Source organism: Chiloscyllium plagiosum, unplaced genomic scaffold (assembly GCF_037043375.1).
Source record: "Chiloscyllium plagiosum isolate Xiang-an unplaced genomic scaffold, Cpla_swu_hap1 HiC_scaffold_4, whole genome shotgun sequence".
NCBI classification, from domain to species: domain Eukaryota; kingdom Metazoa; phylum Chordata; class Chondrichthyes; order Orectolobiformes; family Hemiscylliidae; genus Chiloscyllium; species Chiloscyllium plagiosum.
Window position 1 is genome coordinate 135354628 of NW_028270142.1, and position 20383 is coordinate 135375010.

General features: G+C 40.4%; 1 protein-coding gene across 4 annotated transcripts in view; it reads left to right on the top strand.

Moving 5' to 3' along the window:
* The window catches only part of LOC122548846 (tyrosine-protein phosphatase non-receptor type 2-like), a 94376-nt gene that overhangs the window by 30273 nt on the left and 43720 nt on the right, over positions 1-20383 (top strand). For all 4 annotated transcript variants that reach the window (XM_087986712.1, XM_043687695.2, XM_087986710.1 and 1 more), the window contains exon 3: positions 15067-15167. In XM_087986712.1, coding sequence (XP_087842838.1) covers positions 15067-15167 — 101 coding nt within the window. The remainder of the gene's footprint in view (positions 1-15066; positions 15168-20383) is intronic.

The window sequence follows — 20383 nt, forward strand, 5'->3', positions numbered from 1 at the left end:
CTCTCTTTCTCTCCCCCTCTCTTTCTCTCCCCCTCTCTTTCTCTCCCCCTCTCTTTCTCTCCCCCTCTCTTTCTCTCCCCCTCTCTTTCTCTCCCCCTCTCTTTCTCTCCCCCTCTCTGTGTTTCACTTGAACCCTTTAGTCAGTGAATGTAATTTACAGAAGAATGTTTTCTCCCTTTCACTCACACATGAACATTTTCCAACTTCCTTACTATATCAGGTATTTTCCTAGCCTGTACGGGTAATGAGGCATTCACATTCCAGTACAAGTTAAGATGAGAGAACTGACCTTCATAAATTCCAATCTGCTTAATGTGGTATACATGAAAATGTATCAGGATTGTTGCATAACGTGCATATTCAACTCAGCTTATTAAATTACAAGTTATTTTCCTATTGAGTATGAGTTTTGTTAAGAGTCTTTGATATAATCCAGCAATTTAGTTATTTTACATCCTATTGTGAAATATGCACCTCTGGCATGAGAAGGAAGCACTGCCACACATTCCACAAGTGATCAAATATCTCACCTTATTACACCGATCTGTTGACACTAAGCACAGATGCCCCCAGTTCTTCTGTACAAGCACTTTCCTGCATTTCTTGCAGCAAATGTGTCACATTTACGGCTACACGCTTTCTCAACTCTGATTTCTCTCCATAGATGCTGCCAGACCTGCTGAGCATTTCCAGAAATTTTTCTTTTTGAGTGTTATCAATGTGATGGTCAGTATATGGCTTTGTTGTAACACTTGATAAATGGTTTCCCATTTGCAAATCCTGTATGAAATATGCCTTTCTAATTTACTTTTTAAGTGAAGGGCATGCTTTATGCAGGATTTTTCATAATTGTAAAAATCTAGCATATGAACATTTACAAAAAAAAATGAGGAATTGAATCTGAGACTGGTCTTATTAGGAAGGAAAAATCTGTTCTTTGCAATGTAATACATGTTAGATTACCTTTGTATTCCAATGCTTGAGTTGAATTCTCTCAATAGAAATAGCCCATGTTGTGAAATCCAAAAAGCAGATTGGGGAAAAAAAGAGATGCTGGCTTGAATTTTGCAGGTTAAGCATTTACTGTCTTAAGGCCCAGTGGCCTTAGGTCTGAGGAGAACTGGGTTGAATGTAAGGTTCCAACTTGTATTATAAATAGTCTGACTAAAAATCACCTCAAGCAGTTCTGATCCAAACCTAGCTTATGAGTTAGTCCTTTGTACTCATTAAAAAGAACCTGTTTTCAATGGAAAATGAAACAAGACGAGGAGGAGAATGGATTTAGATTCTGTGCAATGTTTTCCTATGATGCACTTGAGAATTATATATCCACTTTAAAATTGTTAAGACGATGAATGAAGAAAGGTTTCATTGACTTTGTCAATAGAATCTTAAGCATTATTGTTTTGCCAAAAAAAATTATATCCTTGTAATTATTTGAAAAAAAGGACCAATAGTTTGTGACATTTTCAAAGCCTGCTTGCTGACTTGACAATAAGTCATTGGTGTGGAAAGCTTCTTTTAATTAAAATTCAGTAATTAAAACCCCCTTTTTGGTTGTCATCCAGAGAACTGTTCCTGTTTGCCACAGAGGCTGAAGCTGTTGTGATAAGGTTTGGAAGAAATTGAAGAACAGCCAGGACTGTCCTGAAGTACAAAGAGATGTTGAGAATGGTGGCAAAGAGGTAGCTGTTGGTGTCATTGCATATACATGTGGAAGATGCCTCCTTTGTTGTAATAACAAGGAGCTTCTTTGCCCCTCCTCCTCTCTGGTAACTTCATGAATTCAGAGGGCCAAGCTAATGCTCTGAGGACATGGGGTCAGATCGCACCATGGTACATGATCAATTGAAATTTATTTTAAAAATCTGGAATTAAAGGCGAGTCTAATGATAACTGTGTAACCATTGCTGATTGTCATAAAAGCCCAACTGATTCAGCCTTTTTTAGTCTTTTTTTTTTAAAGCTTGAAGTTTATTATGGCGTCCATGCCCTGGAAAGATTTTTCCTGAATTGCAAAGGCAGTATCATCTGTGTAAATGACTTTGTAATGATTGGTCATGTCAGTTATGTAGATGTTAAAATGTCAGTACTTGGACACTTCCCTATGAGAGATCATTAACAGTTCTTGGAGTGCTGAACTTATGATGTCGATTGACCTTCATCCGTCAGTTTCTTAGAACTGTCTACAGCAGCTCGAGTAACTTGTCACTTGGCAGCAATAGGGACTGTTCAAGTATCTGTTTTTTTTGTTTCCACACAGGTCCTTGCTCAGCTTCCAGTACTATGAAAGTGGCTCCAATCTAAAGCCACTTTATTGTTTGTGGTGATACGAAGGACTTTTCACAACAACTGCATTAGAGCCTAAAAATGGCATGCTCCTTGCTGAATGCAGGAAGATTGAGTTTTGCAGGAGGGCTAATACAGTGAGCCACACTGAGGACTTGTAAGTTGTGTAGAGCAATGAAATGAGCCAGAAGCTCCCAGAGACCTCCAGTTTTGGCATGAGTGGTGCTATCATCTCTCACTGTGTTTGGGGAATGTGGCTGCTCTGCATCATAATTGAGAAGAGTGCCAGTCAGCATTATCTTAGCAGTAGGCCAAAATGGTACAGGAGCTGTCTTTCCTGGCAGCTTGGTCTCATTTTGACAGCATCCAGTTCCAACAGGATAAAGTCGTCTGACAGTGGAGAAGGTACTGGACAACCTGGCATTGCTCCTCAGCTTTATTTTTCTCTTTGAATTGGCAGCAGTTTGAGTTTGCGGCTTCTGGGTTGGACGCTGCACACTTATTCAGGAGCTTCAAGACCAGACTGCTTGAATATGGAAAGTCCATGGATACCATACAATCTAGCCAGATTTGCATGTGGTTATCCAACGACTCGAGTAGTGTTAGGTTTTTATTCTTGAGGTTCTTACACACTTGATGCAACTGCAATATGCGAACTTCTGTGAACAGCCAAAATTTATTAAGCAACTACAAGCTTTGGAGGAACCCTTAACACTCTTCGCAATGCTTGGCGAAGCATGTCAAGAGAGGCTCTCTGAACAAAGGAACAGTCCTTCCTTTATACAAGATCTTTACAGTAATGCCCACAAGACAACCCCCGGCCATTCCCCCACAGTCTCGTGCCATCCGAAAACAATGTAAAGTGATTGTTTCTGGAAATAATTCTGTGTGATTAGATTATTTCTCAAAACAGTGTGTGATTAGGTTATTCCTGAAAACTGTGATTAGATTGTCACATCCTGCCTGCAAGACAGAAAACACACACCAGGGACATCCAATTTCTTTCGTGTTGGCAGAACAGATGAACCCTTTAACATGTCAGTGGCTTTGGCTGCTGCTAGATCTCCACTTTGGTATTGTCACGAGGAGACTTGATGCCCAGGACTCCCAACTGAATATCAGAACAGGCTAGGGGGGCAAGTAGGCTTTTGATTTGATTTATTATTGTTACAAATACCTAGGTACAGCGATATGTTTTGTTGTGCGTGCAGTACCGGCAAATTATACCATACAAAGTGTATAAGGGTAATAAAACAGTGAGGAATACAATGTTTAGGCTGCGGTGAAGGAGTGAGATCCAGATTAAATTTGAAATTAGGAAGTCTAATAACAATGGGGAAGAAGCTGTTCTTGAATCTATTGGTATATCTGTTTAAGCTTTTCTATCTTCTGTCAAATGGAAGAGATACTAACCGGGGTGGGAGGGGTCTTTGATTATGTTGGCTGCCTTTCTGAGGCAGCATGAAATATAGGTGGAATCAAAGGATAAAAGGTTGGCTTGCATGATGGACTGGACTGTGTTCACAACTCTGTAGTTTCTGATGATCCTGGGCAGAGCAGTTGCCATACCACCACCACCAACAAAAATAGACGTTGCAGATCTGGCAGCATCTGTGAAGAGAAATCAATTAGCGTTTCGAGTCCAGTGAAGAATGGTGAGAAAGTTGCTTTTCCAGCAACTTCTGGTTTTGTTTCTGATTCACATCATCCGCAGTTCCTTTGATTTTTATTTAGTTGCCATAACAAGTCGTGATGCATCTGATAGAACGCTTTCTGTGGTGCATCTATGAAAATTGGCAAGAGTCTTTATGTACGTGCTAAATTTTCTTAGCCTCCTGAGGAAGTAGATTTGCTCCTAATTCACACGCTTGTGTGTAAGTTGCCTTTTCGGATGATGCTGGAGTAGTGGGTCATGAAGACTGAGGCATAAGAAGGCTTTCATTTAACTATAAAATCTGCTTCATTTGACTTTACTGTCATTTAGAGAGTGGAACTTGATTTTTTAGCTGCGGAAGGGACTTTCCACAGTGACGCTTAGCAGTTGAAAAGAACAAAGTAATGAAAGTAATGACAATTTCACTTCACTTTAAATTATTTTAGCAAGAGGGAATTGAAGTTTATGATTCAGTTTACTTTGTCAGCTGCTCTTCCACCCCTCCTCTCTATCTCTCTTGTTGCCTTTTCACCTTCCCACGCTCCTACCCCCAACATGCTCCATTGTTTTGTATTTTTATGATTCGTAGTAAGTGTTTCTTTTCTTAGATTTATAATTCGATAGTTATACACAACTTGCACCATTTCATAATGTTGTAAGTTCATTGTTTGCCCTTGATACAATTGAGGTGTTGTTTAAATTTGTTATCTGGAAAATGCCTTTTGGAAGAGATATGACAAAAGATAACGATTAGAGGTAGCTACAGGATTGTTTCGTTTGTGGAAAGATTCACCATTTAAGTCATTCATACACTTCATCTAGAGCTGCTTGCCTGGAGCTGTCACATTAGGTGGTTCAGCACTGATGCCAACTTTCAGATATGCAGGATACATTCCAAAGAAAATTTTGTGACAAGTAGATTCTTTTTATTGAACATCGCAGAATAGTTAACAGTACAAAAGTAGTTCGTTCAGCCCATTATGTCTGCTGGTTCACCAAATGATTTTCATGGGAACATTCTCCTGCCTTCACCCCATAAACCTACACATTCTTCTTTTCAAACAAAAATCAAATTCCCTTTCAAATGCCTTGACTGACTGCCTCCACCACACTGGGCAATACATTCACATCCTCATCAATTGTTGTATAGAAATTTCCCTGTCACTTTTTTTTTTTGCTGCTTCTATAATTGCTTCAAATCTACTATTTTGTTCTTGACCCTTTCACAAGTGTGTCTGTTTTCTCCTAACTTTACACTGCCCCAACCTCATGATTTTGAATCCTTCAATCAGGTCTCCTCTCAGCCTTTTGTTCTCCAAGAAGAACAGACCTGGCTTTTCCGATCTATTTTTGTAAGTTAAGTTCTTCATTCCTTGAACCATTTTCATAACCATTTCTACCATGCATTTACATCCTTTCTAAAATATAATGCCCAGAATTGGATGCAGTACTCCATTAGATGCCAAATTAATGACTTGTGTAAGTTTGACATAATCTTGCTCTTTTATTCTTTTTAACAAAGCCTATGTTTTTAACAAAACAGCTTGTTCTTGCTTTCTCTGTATCATCATGTTGTACACCATGCCATGAAATGCTGCTGAGTTGTTGGTACAGGCTAAGAGTGAAAAAGGTTGTTTTCCGCTTTGTTGCTACTTCTGGAAGATACTGAATTGCTCAGTTGACAGCACCTTGCTATAACTACATCTGGTCAAATTGGTTTACTTTGTCCTTTTCATTTGGAATATTTGGATATTCGGTGCAGGACTTTTTGTGGCACTTGCATTTTATTGGAAGAATTTGTTTCATTTCAGATGCGGAATATTAAGGAAAATAAAGGCCTGCCTTTGTTTCTGAAAAGCAGACTTAAGGTATAGGCATGCTTTGGGTTGGGGAAGTGGGGCGTTGTGGTCGTGGAAATATGAAATATGGAAAATACAGAAAGAAAACTTTCAATACGATAACAAAGTACTTTTTGGTGAGAAAAGACAGGTTTTGACTGTTACTCCATTCATGGGATGTGATCATCTCTGGCATAGGTCAGCATTTCTTGACCATTCCGAGTTGTCCTTGGGAAGGTGTTGTGAGCTGCTTCTTTGAAACTACTGCAGTCCATTTGGTGGAGGTAGACCCGCAATATCGTAAGGACAGGATTTTCAGAGACCCAGAAACTTTGCCCAAGGAACTGAATTTTGGCTGTGCATCTTGTAGATGGTATGGTATACGCTGTTGCTACTGAGCGTCCGTGATGGAGAGATAGACGCATTCACTCAGGTTGATTTGTACTGGCTGGTGTCAAGCTTCTTGAATGTTGTTGGAACTTAACTCATCTAGGCAAGGAGGAGTTCCATCACAAACCTGGCTGAAGCCTTGTAGATGGAGGACAGACTGTGTGAAGTGAGGTGGTGAGTTACTCACTTGAGGATTTCTAGCCTTTCACTTGGTTTTGTGGCTGCACCTCTATGTAGCTATTACAGTTTCTGGTTAGTAGGAGCCCCAAGAATGTTGGTGATTCAAATGACAGCAATTCCATTAAAGTCAGGCATGGATGGTTTGAATGTCTCTTCGTTTTGTTGGAGATAGCCATTATTAGTTCAAATCTGGAAAATTGAACTGTAAAATACAGGTAGATACACATATTGGTGATGGATCATGACTCTTGAAGTGTGGATTCTGCTTGGTACTAGGATTTTGCCATGTGGCAATAAATAGACCACTTGCCAACTCTCTTGTTGGATCTCTGCAGTGCACGATGTGTGCCACAGGTGGTGGAGGGGACTTGAAGGGGGCATTGATCATGACAGGCATTGCAGTTATGAATCAGATTTGTAGAGGCACATCACAACAAAAACAAACTTTGGAGCAAAAAAGCAAGTGAATGGATATGAGTGCTATTGCAATATTAATGTTCAATAATGTGCAAAGATTATCAAAGTATAATTGCATACAAGAAATAGTGAAGAATGTTGAATCATCACAGAGAAGATATTGGTTTCACGAGTGTGATATTAACTCCAACATTCAAATCAAACCAATTTTAAGCTAACACACATCTCTATTGTACTGAGAATTATTCATGTAAAGAGCTTTCTGCTACCTCAAGATCAGTGAGCATTGCCCGCATATAGACCTCACTTAATGATTTGATAAAATGTGTAAACCCTTTTTTGATAAAGCAATTAATTTAATTTTTGCTGTAAAATTAGTTTTGGTTCAACACTAAATACTGTATTTGAGCAATATTTCCTCCTAGTAGTTAGAGAGTTAAACATCTGTGCCTTTGTGTAGGCTGCATCAAGACCTATTCATAGTATTACATTAGTTCGTCTTTCTCAAACAGTGATGTCATCTTTCCGAGAACACTGGGGCTTTGGTTTACCAGAAAGAGTAGAACTTTTCCTGTTGACACCTGAAATCTAAGCATTGTTAAAATAATCATGGAAACATTATTGAACCCTTGATGAGATAGAAACTAGCTGATTATCTATCTTTGGAAAACAGCTTATTTCAAAGAAGGAGTAATGTGCTACTCAAAACGATTGATAATCTTTTATGTAAAATGCCAGCTCTTTCAATGTACAATGACTGTTCTTGCATATTGCATATTTTTGTAGTCAACATTTGATCACTATCGTTTTAAACTAGGGAGGTTGCATTTTCAGTTTGAAAACAAAAACCTAATGAATAGAATATGTCTGCACAGGAAGATGGCACAATTTCTACATCATAATATAACTTTTATTGTGAGAAGCTGGTGAAACACTAACATAAATTATAGAATCTCTCCAGTGTGGAAGCAGGACTTTCAGCCCAGCAAGTCTACACCAACCCTCGGGAGAGTGTCCCATCCAGACCTATTCCCCCATTATTCCACATTTATCCTTGACAAATGCACCTAACCTACGTATCCCTGAACACTATGGGCAATTTAACATGGCCAATTCACCTAACCTGCACATCTTTGAATTGTGGGAGGAAACTGAAGCAGCTGGGGCAAATGTGCAAACTCCCCACAGAATTGCCCTAGGCTTGAATTGAACCCAGGTCCCTGGCACTGCTAACCACTGAGCCACCATGCCACCCCTTAAAGATTTTTAAAAGACATGAGGCAACTTTTTTTTGTTTTTAAAACCGTGCTTCATATGGCGAATGAACTTCCAGAGGAATTGGTGGATGTGGGTACAGTTAGAATGTTGAAAAGACATTTGGATAAGTACATGAATAGGAAATGTTTGGAGAGATATGGGTCAAGCGCAGGCAGATGGGACCTATCCCCAAGCAGCGGGAATTATAGAAAGAGCCAATGGTACCCTAAAAGGTTAGCTAAGGAAATTGGTAAAAGAAATTGGTTGCAAGTACTCCCAATTACCCTTCATAATATGAGAACTATCTCACAGAAAAAAGACGGGGTTCTCCGCGGCTGAACTGACATATGGGCAGCCTGAGGACTCCTTGGTCTGCACCAATAACTGCCCAACACCCTGTTGATGGGCATGTCATGGCAGAAGAGATGCACAGTACCTGATTAAGCTAACCAAAGCATTGTAGTCTTATCATCAATAGGTCAAATAAGCCTATCGGATGCCAGGAAAGAAAGAAGCAAGAGATCCAACATTTAAAGACATTAACCTTGGTGACTATGTACTATTGAAAGACTTTAATCGTGGAAAATTGGGTCCCTGCTGGAAAGGTCCTTCTGACAACTTAATCTGCAGTAAAAGTAGAAGGGCGTTCACCATGAGTGTACAAAGGACATCGCAAGCTTGTAGCCCCCTCACAGTCCTAGTGTTAGTACTGATACAGGCATCTGATGAAAGCCCAACATGCACCCGAATGTAACCAACCCGTCTGTGATATCTCAGACTGGCTAAAACTCCCAATGTGACTGTATAAATGAAAACTCTACTAATACCATTGGAAGTTACGAATGCAGCTGCCCAGCTGAAACTCATTTAAACTACTCACGCTGCAAATCCAAACACCATTCTCGACCTTGTTGTCATCCTCGCAACACTTCTATGCCAGTCACTATCATGAGATGGCACAATTCCATAACCTCGTCCATTCTGTCAACTGAAAATTGCTACCTTGAGATGCTTGTCTGTTCCCCTTTCAAAATGAGCCATACAGATTGCACAAAGTACCAAAATCACCAAATCATAAGGCATCTATTGCCATGGGACTGACCACCTATACCTTCTCAATGGACTCCTCTCCTATCCGACCTACCGCCACTGACAGAAATACCTTTACACATTTCCTGTGTTCAGTAGCTACAGTAATTAACAAAACAAGCTAGAAAGATGAAGAAAGACCAAAAATACTATGCACTCCCAATCCTCCTCCTGTTACAAATGGTTTCTTTATTTAAGCTAAGCCCCCTGATCCATGTGTTATCTGCTCACTCTTCCAACATTCTGATGTATAGTGTATAAATAGGACTCACCCACTTATGCCATCCCTCATTTGTGATGGAAATACCCATTCAGTAGAAGAAACACATCACTACGTGAAGTGCACTAACAAACCTGAAGGATTCAACGCTAACATTGTTCTACTGTTAGAATGGTGCATTGAAAGACTTTACAGTATTCACGACATGGGGCAAGTCAAACAAAAACCATGCAAAAATATTATCAAAAGCACTGGTCAAACTCCTGCTCTCCATCCATTAATGCACTTGGACAATCGAACATTTGATAACACTCACTGTTTACAAGATTCAGCTCTCACTCTGAGTGAACTTGTCATTCACTCACAGAAGTGCACCCTTGGAACTCCTTTTAGCCTTCATTGGCTTTGCGAAAACAAAGCCTACCCATATTTACCCAATGACTGGTACGGATGTTGTGCCCTCGTGCACACCTTACCACTTTTCACCCTCCACCATGAAATGCCTGAATTAGATGATGAATGGAATGTCCACCAACAGGTGAATCGATATGGAACAAAAAGTATAGAAAAAACAAAATGGAACTTATACAAATTCTTTCATCAACAAATCTGATGGTCCAGGTTGCTGGGATGCCTTATTCCTGGCTGGTGTGTTGAGATGGCCCAAGATCAGATAAGTGACCTTGCGTATGATATCGAAAAACTTGCCAACTCGACTGCGCACGCTTTGAAACTGGTGAACAGAGTTACAGGAGACTCGGCTGAGTCGGCTCTTGCTAGATTTCCTCCTTGCTAAAGGAGGTGCTTGTTCAGTCATTAGCCCGCAATGTTGCACCTACGTCAATAATTTTTGAGAGACATTTTGGACGTCACAGATGTTATCAACAAAACTGGTCAAGACGCAGGGAAGATACCTGCCCCACTGTCATCCGATTCATGTGGATGGAGTTTTACTTGCTGGCTATGGTCGCTGTGCAGATGGATCATGTGGGACGTACTGATAAGCCTTGGTCTCATCCTAGGAATATACATTGTCATCCACTTATACATGAAATGGACTGTACATTGCTTTTCACCTAAGCGAAAGAAGAATCTGATGAATCGACCCATGTCTCCTCCTCTGCCTCCTTGCCCAAATTTCCATGCTGAGATCCAGTATTTTCCAGACTCTGCTTCTCTGGACGATGACTCGCCAGAGGAGGCACTTGACTTATTAAGAATACAAATCAACTGAATGGACTAATTATACTTGTATAAGTCAAGTAGTTGTCATGAAATGACAAAAGGAGGAAATGAGAAAGTCTATAGCCTTAAAACTTGTCTTTAAACATTTTTAGACTAAAATGTAATGCTGAATTGTAGAACACATTTACTGCAGTAGGGGGGATCTCGAGGAATGCAGAAGATAGGGACATCTGGGCTCATCAAGTGATAACAGGATGCTGTAAGAAAATTAACATTTGCATTAACATCGATGAATTTGTGTGAACAGGGCACCAAGTGATAACATTAACAGCCGTTCCCCCTTGTGAAATTAATGAGTGTTTGTTTGATTCTGACCCTGAAACAAAACTCGGTACTATCAAAAACTTTGTAATTAACTGTCAGATGCTGTTAATTATAACGAATTCTTATTACCGCTTGCAAGCAGAGCAGACAGAGAAAAAAACATCTTGGCCGTTACAAAACCCTGACTTGAGAGTTCATAAGGACACTAGAGAGAGAGAGACCATTTTAACGTAGAGGCTGTTGGAGCCAGTAGAAAATTAACTTAGTGCTTAGCTGTTGTGGATTGAATTTAATTGCATTTTGTGTCATGATATTGAGTAGCCATTACAAGTTATTAAGTATAAACTCTGTAAAAGGTAATATTAGTGAAGCTTTACCTAACTTGCTGTTCTTGCAGACCACTCTACAGACTGTCCCACTGTCAATCCTAATTAATCAGATTTTATGTCTTATTTGAATTAGAATCACAACCCTGCAAAGAGAGCATGTTAATTCAAAGACTAATGAGTCAGTTTAAATGCAACCTTATGGTAGCATCTCAGCCTCAGGTACAGAATGATTCAGAGCTTAAAAAGCATGAGTCTGCTCCTAACTTAGAAATTATTTTAAGCCTAACATTGTGCCAGAATCTCTTCAATGTATCAGCAAGCCATTTTATGGTCAAAATTTGCCCTCCTTCTAAAAGCTATTTTGTAAAATAATTGAATCAGACATATGAGCTGTGCAAGGTTACCTTATGAACTGGGAGAAAGTGAGGACTGCAGATGCTGGAGATCAGAACTGAAAATGTGTTGCTGGAAAAGCGCAGCAGGTCAGGCAGCATCCAAGGAGCAGGAGAATCGACGTTTCGGGCATGAGTGAAGAAGGGCTCATGCCCGAAACGTCGATTCTCCTGCTCCTTGGATGCTGCCTGACCTGCTGCGCTTTTCCAGCAACACATTTTCAGCTCAGTACCTTATGAACTGTCCAATTATTTTGCTAGCAGGTGCCTAACTCTGCTGGGTATATTTTTCCCACCTGATAAATGTCTTCGGGTCTGTTGGAGTGATTAGTCAAGCATACAGAGACCTGTCAATTAACGTTTCTTCCTTACGAATTATCGTCTGTCACTGTCACTGTTACGTCTAATTAAGAACGTGCAATGTTTTTTAAAAAACTTGTATAAAGGAAGCCACTTTGCATCAGTACATTGGAGTAGCCTGCTGGGGCACTTGAAGAGCTGATACCCTACTCTCCGTGGTTATTAGAACCTAGTTAGTTGAGCTTACAGGTGTCAGTGTTATGTTGTCACAGTGATACTATTGGTAATAGACAATAGGTGCAGGAGTAGGCCATTCTGCCCTTCAAGCCTGCACCACCATTCAATATGATCATGACTGATCATCCTTAATCAGTATCCTGTTCCTGCCTTATCTCCATAACCCTTGTTTCCATAATCCTTGAGAGCTCGATCCAACTCTTCCTTAACTGAATCCAGAGACGGACCTCCACTGTCCTCTGGGGCAGAGCATTCCACACAGCCACCACTCTCTGGGTGAAGAAGTTTCTTCTCATCTCTGTCCTAAATGGTCAACCCCGTATTGTTAAGCTGTGTCCTCTCGTTCGGCACTCGCCCATCAGCGAAAACATGTTTCCTGCCTCCAGAGTGTCCAATCCTTTAATAATCTTATATGTCTCAATCAGATCCTCTCTCAGTATTCGAAACTCAAGGGTATACAAGCCCAGTTGCTCCAGTCTTTCAGTGTAAGGTAATCCCGCCATTCCAGGAATTGACCTTGTGAACCCACGCTGCACTCCCTCAATAGCCAGAATGTCTTTCCTCAAATTTGGAGACCAGAACTGCACACAATATTCCAGGTGTGGTCTCACCAGGGCCCTGTACAGCTGCAGAAGAACCTCTTTGCTTCTATACTCAATTCCTCTTGTTATGAAGGCCAGCATGCTGTTAGCTTTCTTCACTACCTGCTGTACCTGCATGCTTACCTTCATTGACTGGTGTATAAGAACACCCAGATCTCTCTGTACTGCCCCTTTACCTAAATTGACTCCATTTAGGTAGTAATCTGCCTTCCTGTTCTTGCCACCAAAATGGATAACCATATATTTATCCACATTAAACTGCATCTGCCATGCATCTGACCACTCACCTAACTTGTCCAGGTCACCAGGACAATAAAGGGGATGACTAAGATTAAACTAATGTGCCTATAAGAGGGTTTTTTTATTCCAGACTTCCAAAGAGTACGATCTCCGGGACGAACCAAGAGAGAGGCTTTACAGGTCTGATTCCACAAGGGATTCCCTGGGCTGTCTCAAATCTGTACTTTAACACTTTAGTTAGAGATTATGATTGGCCAGAACTATATTTGTTTTAATTGTTTAAAATGACATTTTTCATAAATTTCATTGTAAATATTTTCTTATGTAACTTTTAAACATTTTGTTTGATAAAGTACTGGCAGGGAATTCAAGCCATTCTTAAATATCTAAATTTGCCTCTATGTTGCTTTATAACTTGGGGAAATAACAGTGTTGTAAAATATATTTTATTAGTTGGGCTTGCTTAATAATAGTGGGAACTTATAGACCATCAAAATGGGTTTGATGTACACATCTTCACTCACTTTGGCTATGTAGCAGTTTTTGAGATTCTTAGCAAATCTATTTTTCTGCCTCATTGACAGATCTCTAGTGACGTTGCTCAATGAGCTTAGGTTTTGTGCATATAGTGTCTATTCAACTAAGTAGTATTATGTGGAAAGTTTGATTAAATTTTGGGAGTGTTCCTGAGACCATAAACTAATACAGAGGCAGATGTCTTGAAGTACTGTATTGAAGATGAGGGAACTTTGAATTTCACAGTAAGCCTTTTGGGGTGGAAGGAGTGAGTGTCACAAGATGGAGGAGCACAGAGGAAACTTCTTCTAACTTTGTGGCATGTTTTGGGTGCAGGGATTTTAGAGATGGTGAACCTAATTTGGGAAGTTGAAAGCTCTTGAACACAGTTTAGAATGGCAGTTTGGTGAATTTCTTGTGGTGTTGACTTGTTAGATGTTCTGCCTATTCTCATGGACATTTGAAGTGAAAAGACACCCTTCCAAATATGTTTCAAGACAACACTATTATTCTGTTTCTAGAAACGTTTTGAAAGTACATTGACATAAGTTCATTGTAACAGTGACTAAACTGTAACGTGTTTGTGATACTGTTGAAATGTTTACGTTAGGGTCTTAAAGAGATCACTTTAAATTACAATTTTAACATATAGGTCCCTTTCTTCTTTTGAAGAGCGAATCGTTTTGTGAATGTGAAATATTTTGAGAAATGTATAGAATTGCTTGAAGAAGTTTAAACTTAGGCAATCATATATTTTGCTGGATGGGTGATGTCTTTAGTCTCCAAAACACAGTGGGAAATGGCTTGTAGTCCTATTCTCATTGTGGCCATTGCAGTCTTTCCATGGGTCTATTGTTAGTAGAGAATATTGCCTGTTTCCCACTTAATCTGCAAATCAAAATCTTACGGTCTGAATCGCATGCTGTTTGCCAATCTAGAACAAAACTGTGAATGTGCGGCTTGCATAATTTGCCTAGTACTGTATCGGCTGGCAGTCTGGACAAATAGGAATTAGGGATGATGTGGGTCTGGCAGGGGTAAGAGTTCTGTTCCCCAATTGCCACTCATCAGCCTGGGCTGCTGCTGCTGCTGCTGCTTGGAGGCTGCACAGTGTTTGACCAGAGACTGGAATTCTCTAGGGTCCTTTTTTTTTGTAAACCTGTAGGACAGTGATAGAATGCTAAAAAGGTCTGTTCTACTGAGACTGTAAGGTGGGACTGGTGCCCGTGTTATGATATTGCAACTACCTGCTCGAGTTTTGTTGGGAAGCAATCTACCCTTTGTGTTTCATAATTGAAGTTGTGTTTTGGTTTCCTAAGCTTCATTCTTGTTGAATCAAGATGAGATAGGAGGATTTTTCCATTTCAGGCAGTCAGCTTTGGGATCAGAACTAAGATAAATAAGTACCCTTTGAGGTATGTGGTGACTTTTAAATCTTGACTCATTTGAATTTCAGTCTTCTGCTGTCACTTCAATTGATCATGTTTCAAATCCAGATCCACCATCCTATTTATGTTTTCGTTCAGTTTTTTTCATATTGTATTTATCTACATGCATGTATATAACTCCTTGATTGAAGTATTATATTCTTTGTTTTTACGTTGTAGTTGACCATAGCCGTGTGAAGCTTCAGAAAGCAGACAATGATTATATCAACGCAAGCCTAATTGTTATGGAAGAAGCTCAGAGAAACTACATTTTAACCCAGGTAGGTAGATTTAGAGTGAACCACATGAAGCATGATTATTGCAGAGTATGATTAAAAATGCAACTGTATTCCATTTTAAGTCGTTCTGAATGTTGCACCCTCTAATTTTTCTGGGGTTGTGCAGAACCTGGTAGTTTGAGTGACACATTGCATCCATTGGCACAATTGCAATTTGTGATGTTGCAATTTGTTTTGGAGTTTGTGTATAAATTACTAAGTCTGCGATTATATTTTCCAGCTACAGGTAGTCTACTTGCTAAAATAAACAAAATTGCTTGGCTCTGTAGTCTGAGGACCCGTTTAGCAGTGATGCTGTTTACATTATATATTGCACACTAGTAATTTATTAAATAGCCTGCATCCAGGCTATTTTTTTGTCATCTTGAAATGTGTAACTTAAGTTTACATCAATTTGTCCAGCTTGTCTATCTCTAATCTATTTACATTTAATCAAGTTTGTGAGGTTAAATTCACACTTTGTCAGCCCTTAATGCTTGAAATATTGCACAAATGTCCAGAGGAATTCACAATGCATGAAATCTGGTCATTTTTGAGGGCACAGTCCACCAAATGACTGAATATCTGAATGGAGCATGTCTTGACTTTTTCCACTACCATAAATATGAAATCCGTGTTGTTCACATATTTCATTATAGATTGGTAAAAGAGGACTATTTCAACAGTGACTCAACACTTTTTTTTCCCAAGTTCATTATCGATTGTCTTAGCGATTGCAACCTGATCAAACAAATGCCACTCTTATAATTCCCCTTCTGAAAATCTACTTTCCAGGTAGTCATACAGCAGTTGAATAAATTCAAGGATTGGAAAGTGTTGACATCACTGTCAAAAGCCGCTAGAACCTTCTTAACCTCACTTGAATAGACATGTTCTCCTAGATACTGAATTTTCAGTTTACTGATCTTGACCCTCAAAGCTTTGATTCAATTGTCGTCGAACAGCTTTCTGAAATAATTCTTTCCTCCTTATTCACGGGATGTGACCAGGCCAGCATTTATTTTCCATCCGTAATTGCCCAGAGGGCAGTCAAGAGTCAACCACATTGCTGAGAGTCTGAAGTCATGTGTCGGGCAGAGCAGGAAAAGTTGCCAGTTACCTTCTCTAAAGGACATTGGTTTATACCAACAGTCAGCACTCTGGTTCACCAAGGGTTGCATGATCATCATGACTCTTGACTCCAGATTTTTATTGAATTCAAATTCCACCATCTGCCATAGTGGGATTCAAATCCCTAGAGTATTTTCTCTCGATTAATAGTCTAGTGAAAGTACCACTGCCATTACCTAGATTCTGGGATTTGAATCTCACCATGGTAGAAGTAATCTGGAATAAAAAGCTAGTCTAGAGCAACACCAGGAGTATCTAAAAATCTCAACTTTGTTTAGCTGTGGCACAGGACCACTTGCATGCTAACAGCATATCCAGCAAATAAGAGACAGGGCTGAGCAATTTCACAATGAGCAGATGAGATCTATGCTCTGCAGTCTTACGACATCTAGTCTTAAATGGTGGTGGACAATTAAATAAGTCACTGAAGGAGGAGGCTCCACAAATATCCCATCCTCATTGATGGCACAGCCCAGCATATCAGTGCAAAGAGGAGGCTAAAGCATTTGCAGCAATCCTCAACTAGAAGTGTCATGGGAATGATACATCTTGGCCTGCTCGAGAGGTTCCTGCTGTAGTAGATGCCAGTCTTCAATCAATTTGATTCACTGTGTGTTATCAGGAGATGGCTACTGCAAAAGCTATGGGCCCAAAAAACATTCTGACATTAGTATTGCAGATCAAATCTAAAACAGCCAGTTATTACATGTAAGTCTCTACTCGCTCATCAGTAAAGTGATGGAAGGAATCATCAACAGTGCTATCAAGTAAACTTGCTTGGTAACCTGCGCTCTGAAAGATGTCCACCAATGCATTTCCTATTTCTAGCGTCTCTCAAGTCTGATGAAATTTGGGTCCTGGAGATTTATTGGTCTTTAATTCCATCAATTTCCCCACTGCTATTTCCCTAATACTGATTTTCTTCAGTTCCCCCTTCTCACTAGACCCTGTTTTCCACAATATCTTTGAGACGAGGGGAGAGGCCATTTTGGATTTGGTGCTCAGCAGCGAGCCAGGACAGGTGTCAGACCTCACGGTGGGAGAGCACTTTGGTGAAAGTGATCACAACTGCCTCACATTTAGCATAGCCTTGGAGAGTGAAAGGAGCAGTTCCAGAGGGAAGATATTTAATTGGGGAAAAGGAAATTATGACGCTATCAGACAGGAGTTGGGAAGTACAGACTGGGAGCAATTGTTCCACAGAAAGGGCACAGCAGACATGTGGAGACTATTTAAGGAGCAGTTGTTGTGAGTGATGCACAAATTTGTTCTGCTGAGACAGACAAGAAGGGGTAAGATTTAAGGAACCTTGGATGACGAGAACAGAGGAACTTCTCGTCAAAAGGAAGAAGATAGCTTCCGTAAGGTGGAGGAAGCAAGGATCTTGCACAGCTCTAGAGGATTACAGGCTTCCTAGAAAGGACCTCAGAAATGGACTGAGGAGAGTCAGGAGGGAACACGCAAAAGACTTGGCAAGAAGGATTAGGGAGAACCCAAAGGCATTTTACTTGTACGTGAGGAATAAGAGAATGCTCGGGGGGAAGGTAGGGCCGGTCAGGAATAGCGGAGGAAACTTGTGCGTGGAGTCTGAGCAGATAGGTGAAGCCCTAAATGAGCTTTTTGCTTCAGTTTTCACCAAGGAAAGGGAACTTGTAAACGAAAACTTAGAGGAGCGGGGATACAGTCTTGACCAGATCAAGATTGATGAAGTTGATGTGCTAGAAATTTTGGAAAACATTAAGATTGATAAGTCCCCAGGCCAGACCAGATTTATCCTAGTCTGCTCCAGGAAGCGAGAAAGGTTTGCTAAGCCGCTGGCGAGGGTATTTGCCTCCTCACTGTCCACAGGAGTTGTACCGGAGGGTTGGAAGGAGACGAATGTTGTTCCTCTTTTCAAGAAAGGTAATAGGGAAATCCCTGGCAATTACAGATCAGTCAGTCTTATGTCTGTGGTCAGCAAAGTTTTGGAAAGAATTCTGAGGGATAGGATTTATGACTATTTGGCAAAGCATAGTGTGATTAAAGGCATGGCTTTGTGAGGGGTAGGTCATGCCTCACAAATCTCATTGAGTTCTTTGAGGAAAAGTCAGGAAGTATGGGATACAGGGAGATTTGGCTATCTGGATTCAGAATTGACTTGCTGACAGAAGGCAGAGAGTGGTTGTAGACACAAATTATTCTGCCTGGAGGTCAGTGGTGAGTTGGGTCTTGGACGGCTCTGTTCTTGGGCCTCTGCTCTTTGTAGTTTTTATAAATGACGTGGATGAGGAGGTTGAGAGGTGGGTTAGTAAATTTGCCGATGACCCAAAGGTTGGAGGTGTCGTCGATAGTATAGAGGGCTATTGCAGGCTGCAGCGTGAAATAGACAGGATGCAGAGCTGGGCTGAGAAATGGCAAATGGAGTTCAACCTGGATAAATGCCAAGTGATGCATTTTGGAAGGTTGAACTCGAACGCTGAATATGGGATTAAAGACAGGATTCTTGGCAGTGTGGAGGAACAGAGGGATCTGGGTGTCCAAGTACATAGATCCCTCAAAGTTGCCACCCAAGTGGAAAAGTGTTAAAAAAGCCTATGGTGTTTTGGCTTTCATTAACAGGGGGATCGAGTTTAAGAGCCAAGAGGTTTTGCTGTAGCTCTACAAGTCCCTGGTGAGACCACACTTGGAATATTGCGTCCAGTTCTGGTCGACCTACTATAGGAATGATGTGGAGGCTTTGGAGAGGGTACAAAGAAGGCTTACCAGGATGCTGCCTGGACTTGAGGGCTTGTCTTATGAAGAGCGGTTGAATAAGGTCAGACTTTTCTCTCTGGAGTGAAGGAGGAAGAGGTGTACAAAATAATGAGTGGAATAGATCGAGTCAATAGCCAGAGACTTTTCCCCAGGGCAGAATTGACTGGTACGGAAAGCCATAGTTTGAAGATAATTTTAACTCAAAGACAATTCCACTGAACTGAACAATGGGAGTCATGGGCTGAAGGAGTCCTTATTTAAAAAGCAATTGTGATTTGATCTTCTCTACTGAAGACTGGCTGACCTATTTTTAACATGCACCACAATTTCTAAAGCCTTGTGCTGATGTTTATTCTTCAATAAAACATAACAGGAAATGCCTACAAGGAGTTTGTTGATTTAGGGCATTACAATTTCAACAGATGCTGTTCACATTTATTTGTACACATGGACACACAGACACTTCCAGTAGTCAACACTGTATATTTATACAGGGTAAAACCTCATTCATTTAGTTATCCCAAATTCTGGCTTAGAATGCTGATACCAACCATTGTCCCAAATGTTGCCTTTGCTGAGATTAATTAATCCAGCATAAACTGAATCTGTGCCATTTCCAGTGCCTCTCAAGCTTGTATTTTACAGTTGGTATCAAGTTAAGTCACTTAAGTTTATTTGGACGTCAAGGATTAAAAGTAATGTAAGTTGGAAGGCCTTAGCTTTGTGTCACTGCTCATTTGATTAAGAAATTGCAAATGTATTTACCCTTTCCCTATTCAGTGCAGTTCCAGCTAATAAACAGCTTTTTACTCAACTCTGCACAGATCTTTGTCTAAAGGGCTCTTGGAGCACAGTGGTTGTATCTATCTCTGAGTCAGGAGGCTCAGGTTCAAGTTCCACTTGTTCCAGAGGTATCTCTGAACAGATTGATTACAAACTATCCAGAACATTGTGCAAGGGCATGAGGGCTCTAGAGTAACCTTATGATGTTATGGACCTGCCATCACTGTATGGGTGGAGTTATGACACACACTGGAGTCTGGAACAATTGCATCAAACTATAAAATAACGTAAATACCAATATGAAGCAGTGAGATTAATCCATTTTTGGCTCAACAAGTCCACATGGAAGAGTAACCTCTGAAGAGTAACCCACCCAAACCCATTCCCCTACCCTATTACTCTACATTTACTCTGAACTAATGCACCTAACCCCCACATCCCTGAACACTGAAATTTAGCACCCAATTCACCTAACTTTGCATTGTTATATTTAGTTTCTATCATACCACACCTGAAGAAGGAGCTGAGCTTCAAAAGCTTGCAATTTGAAATAAACCTGTTGGACTATAACC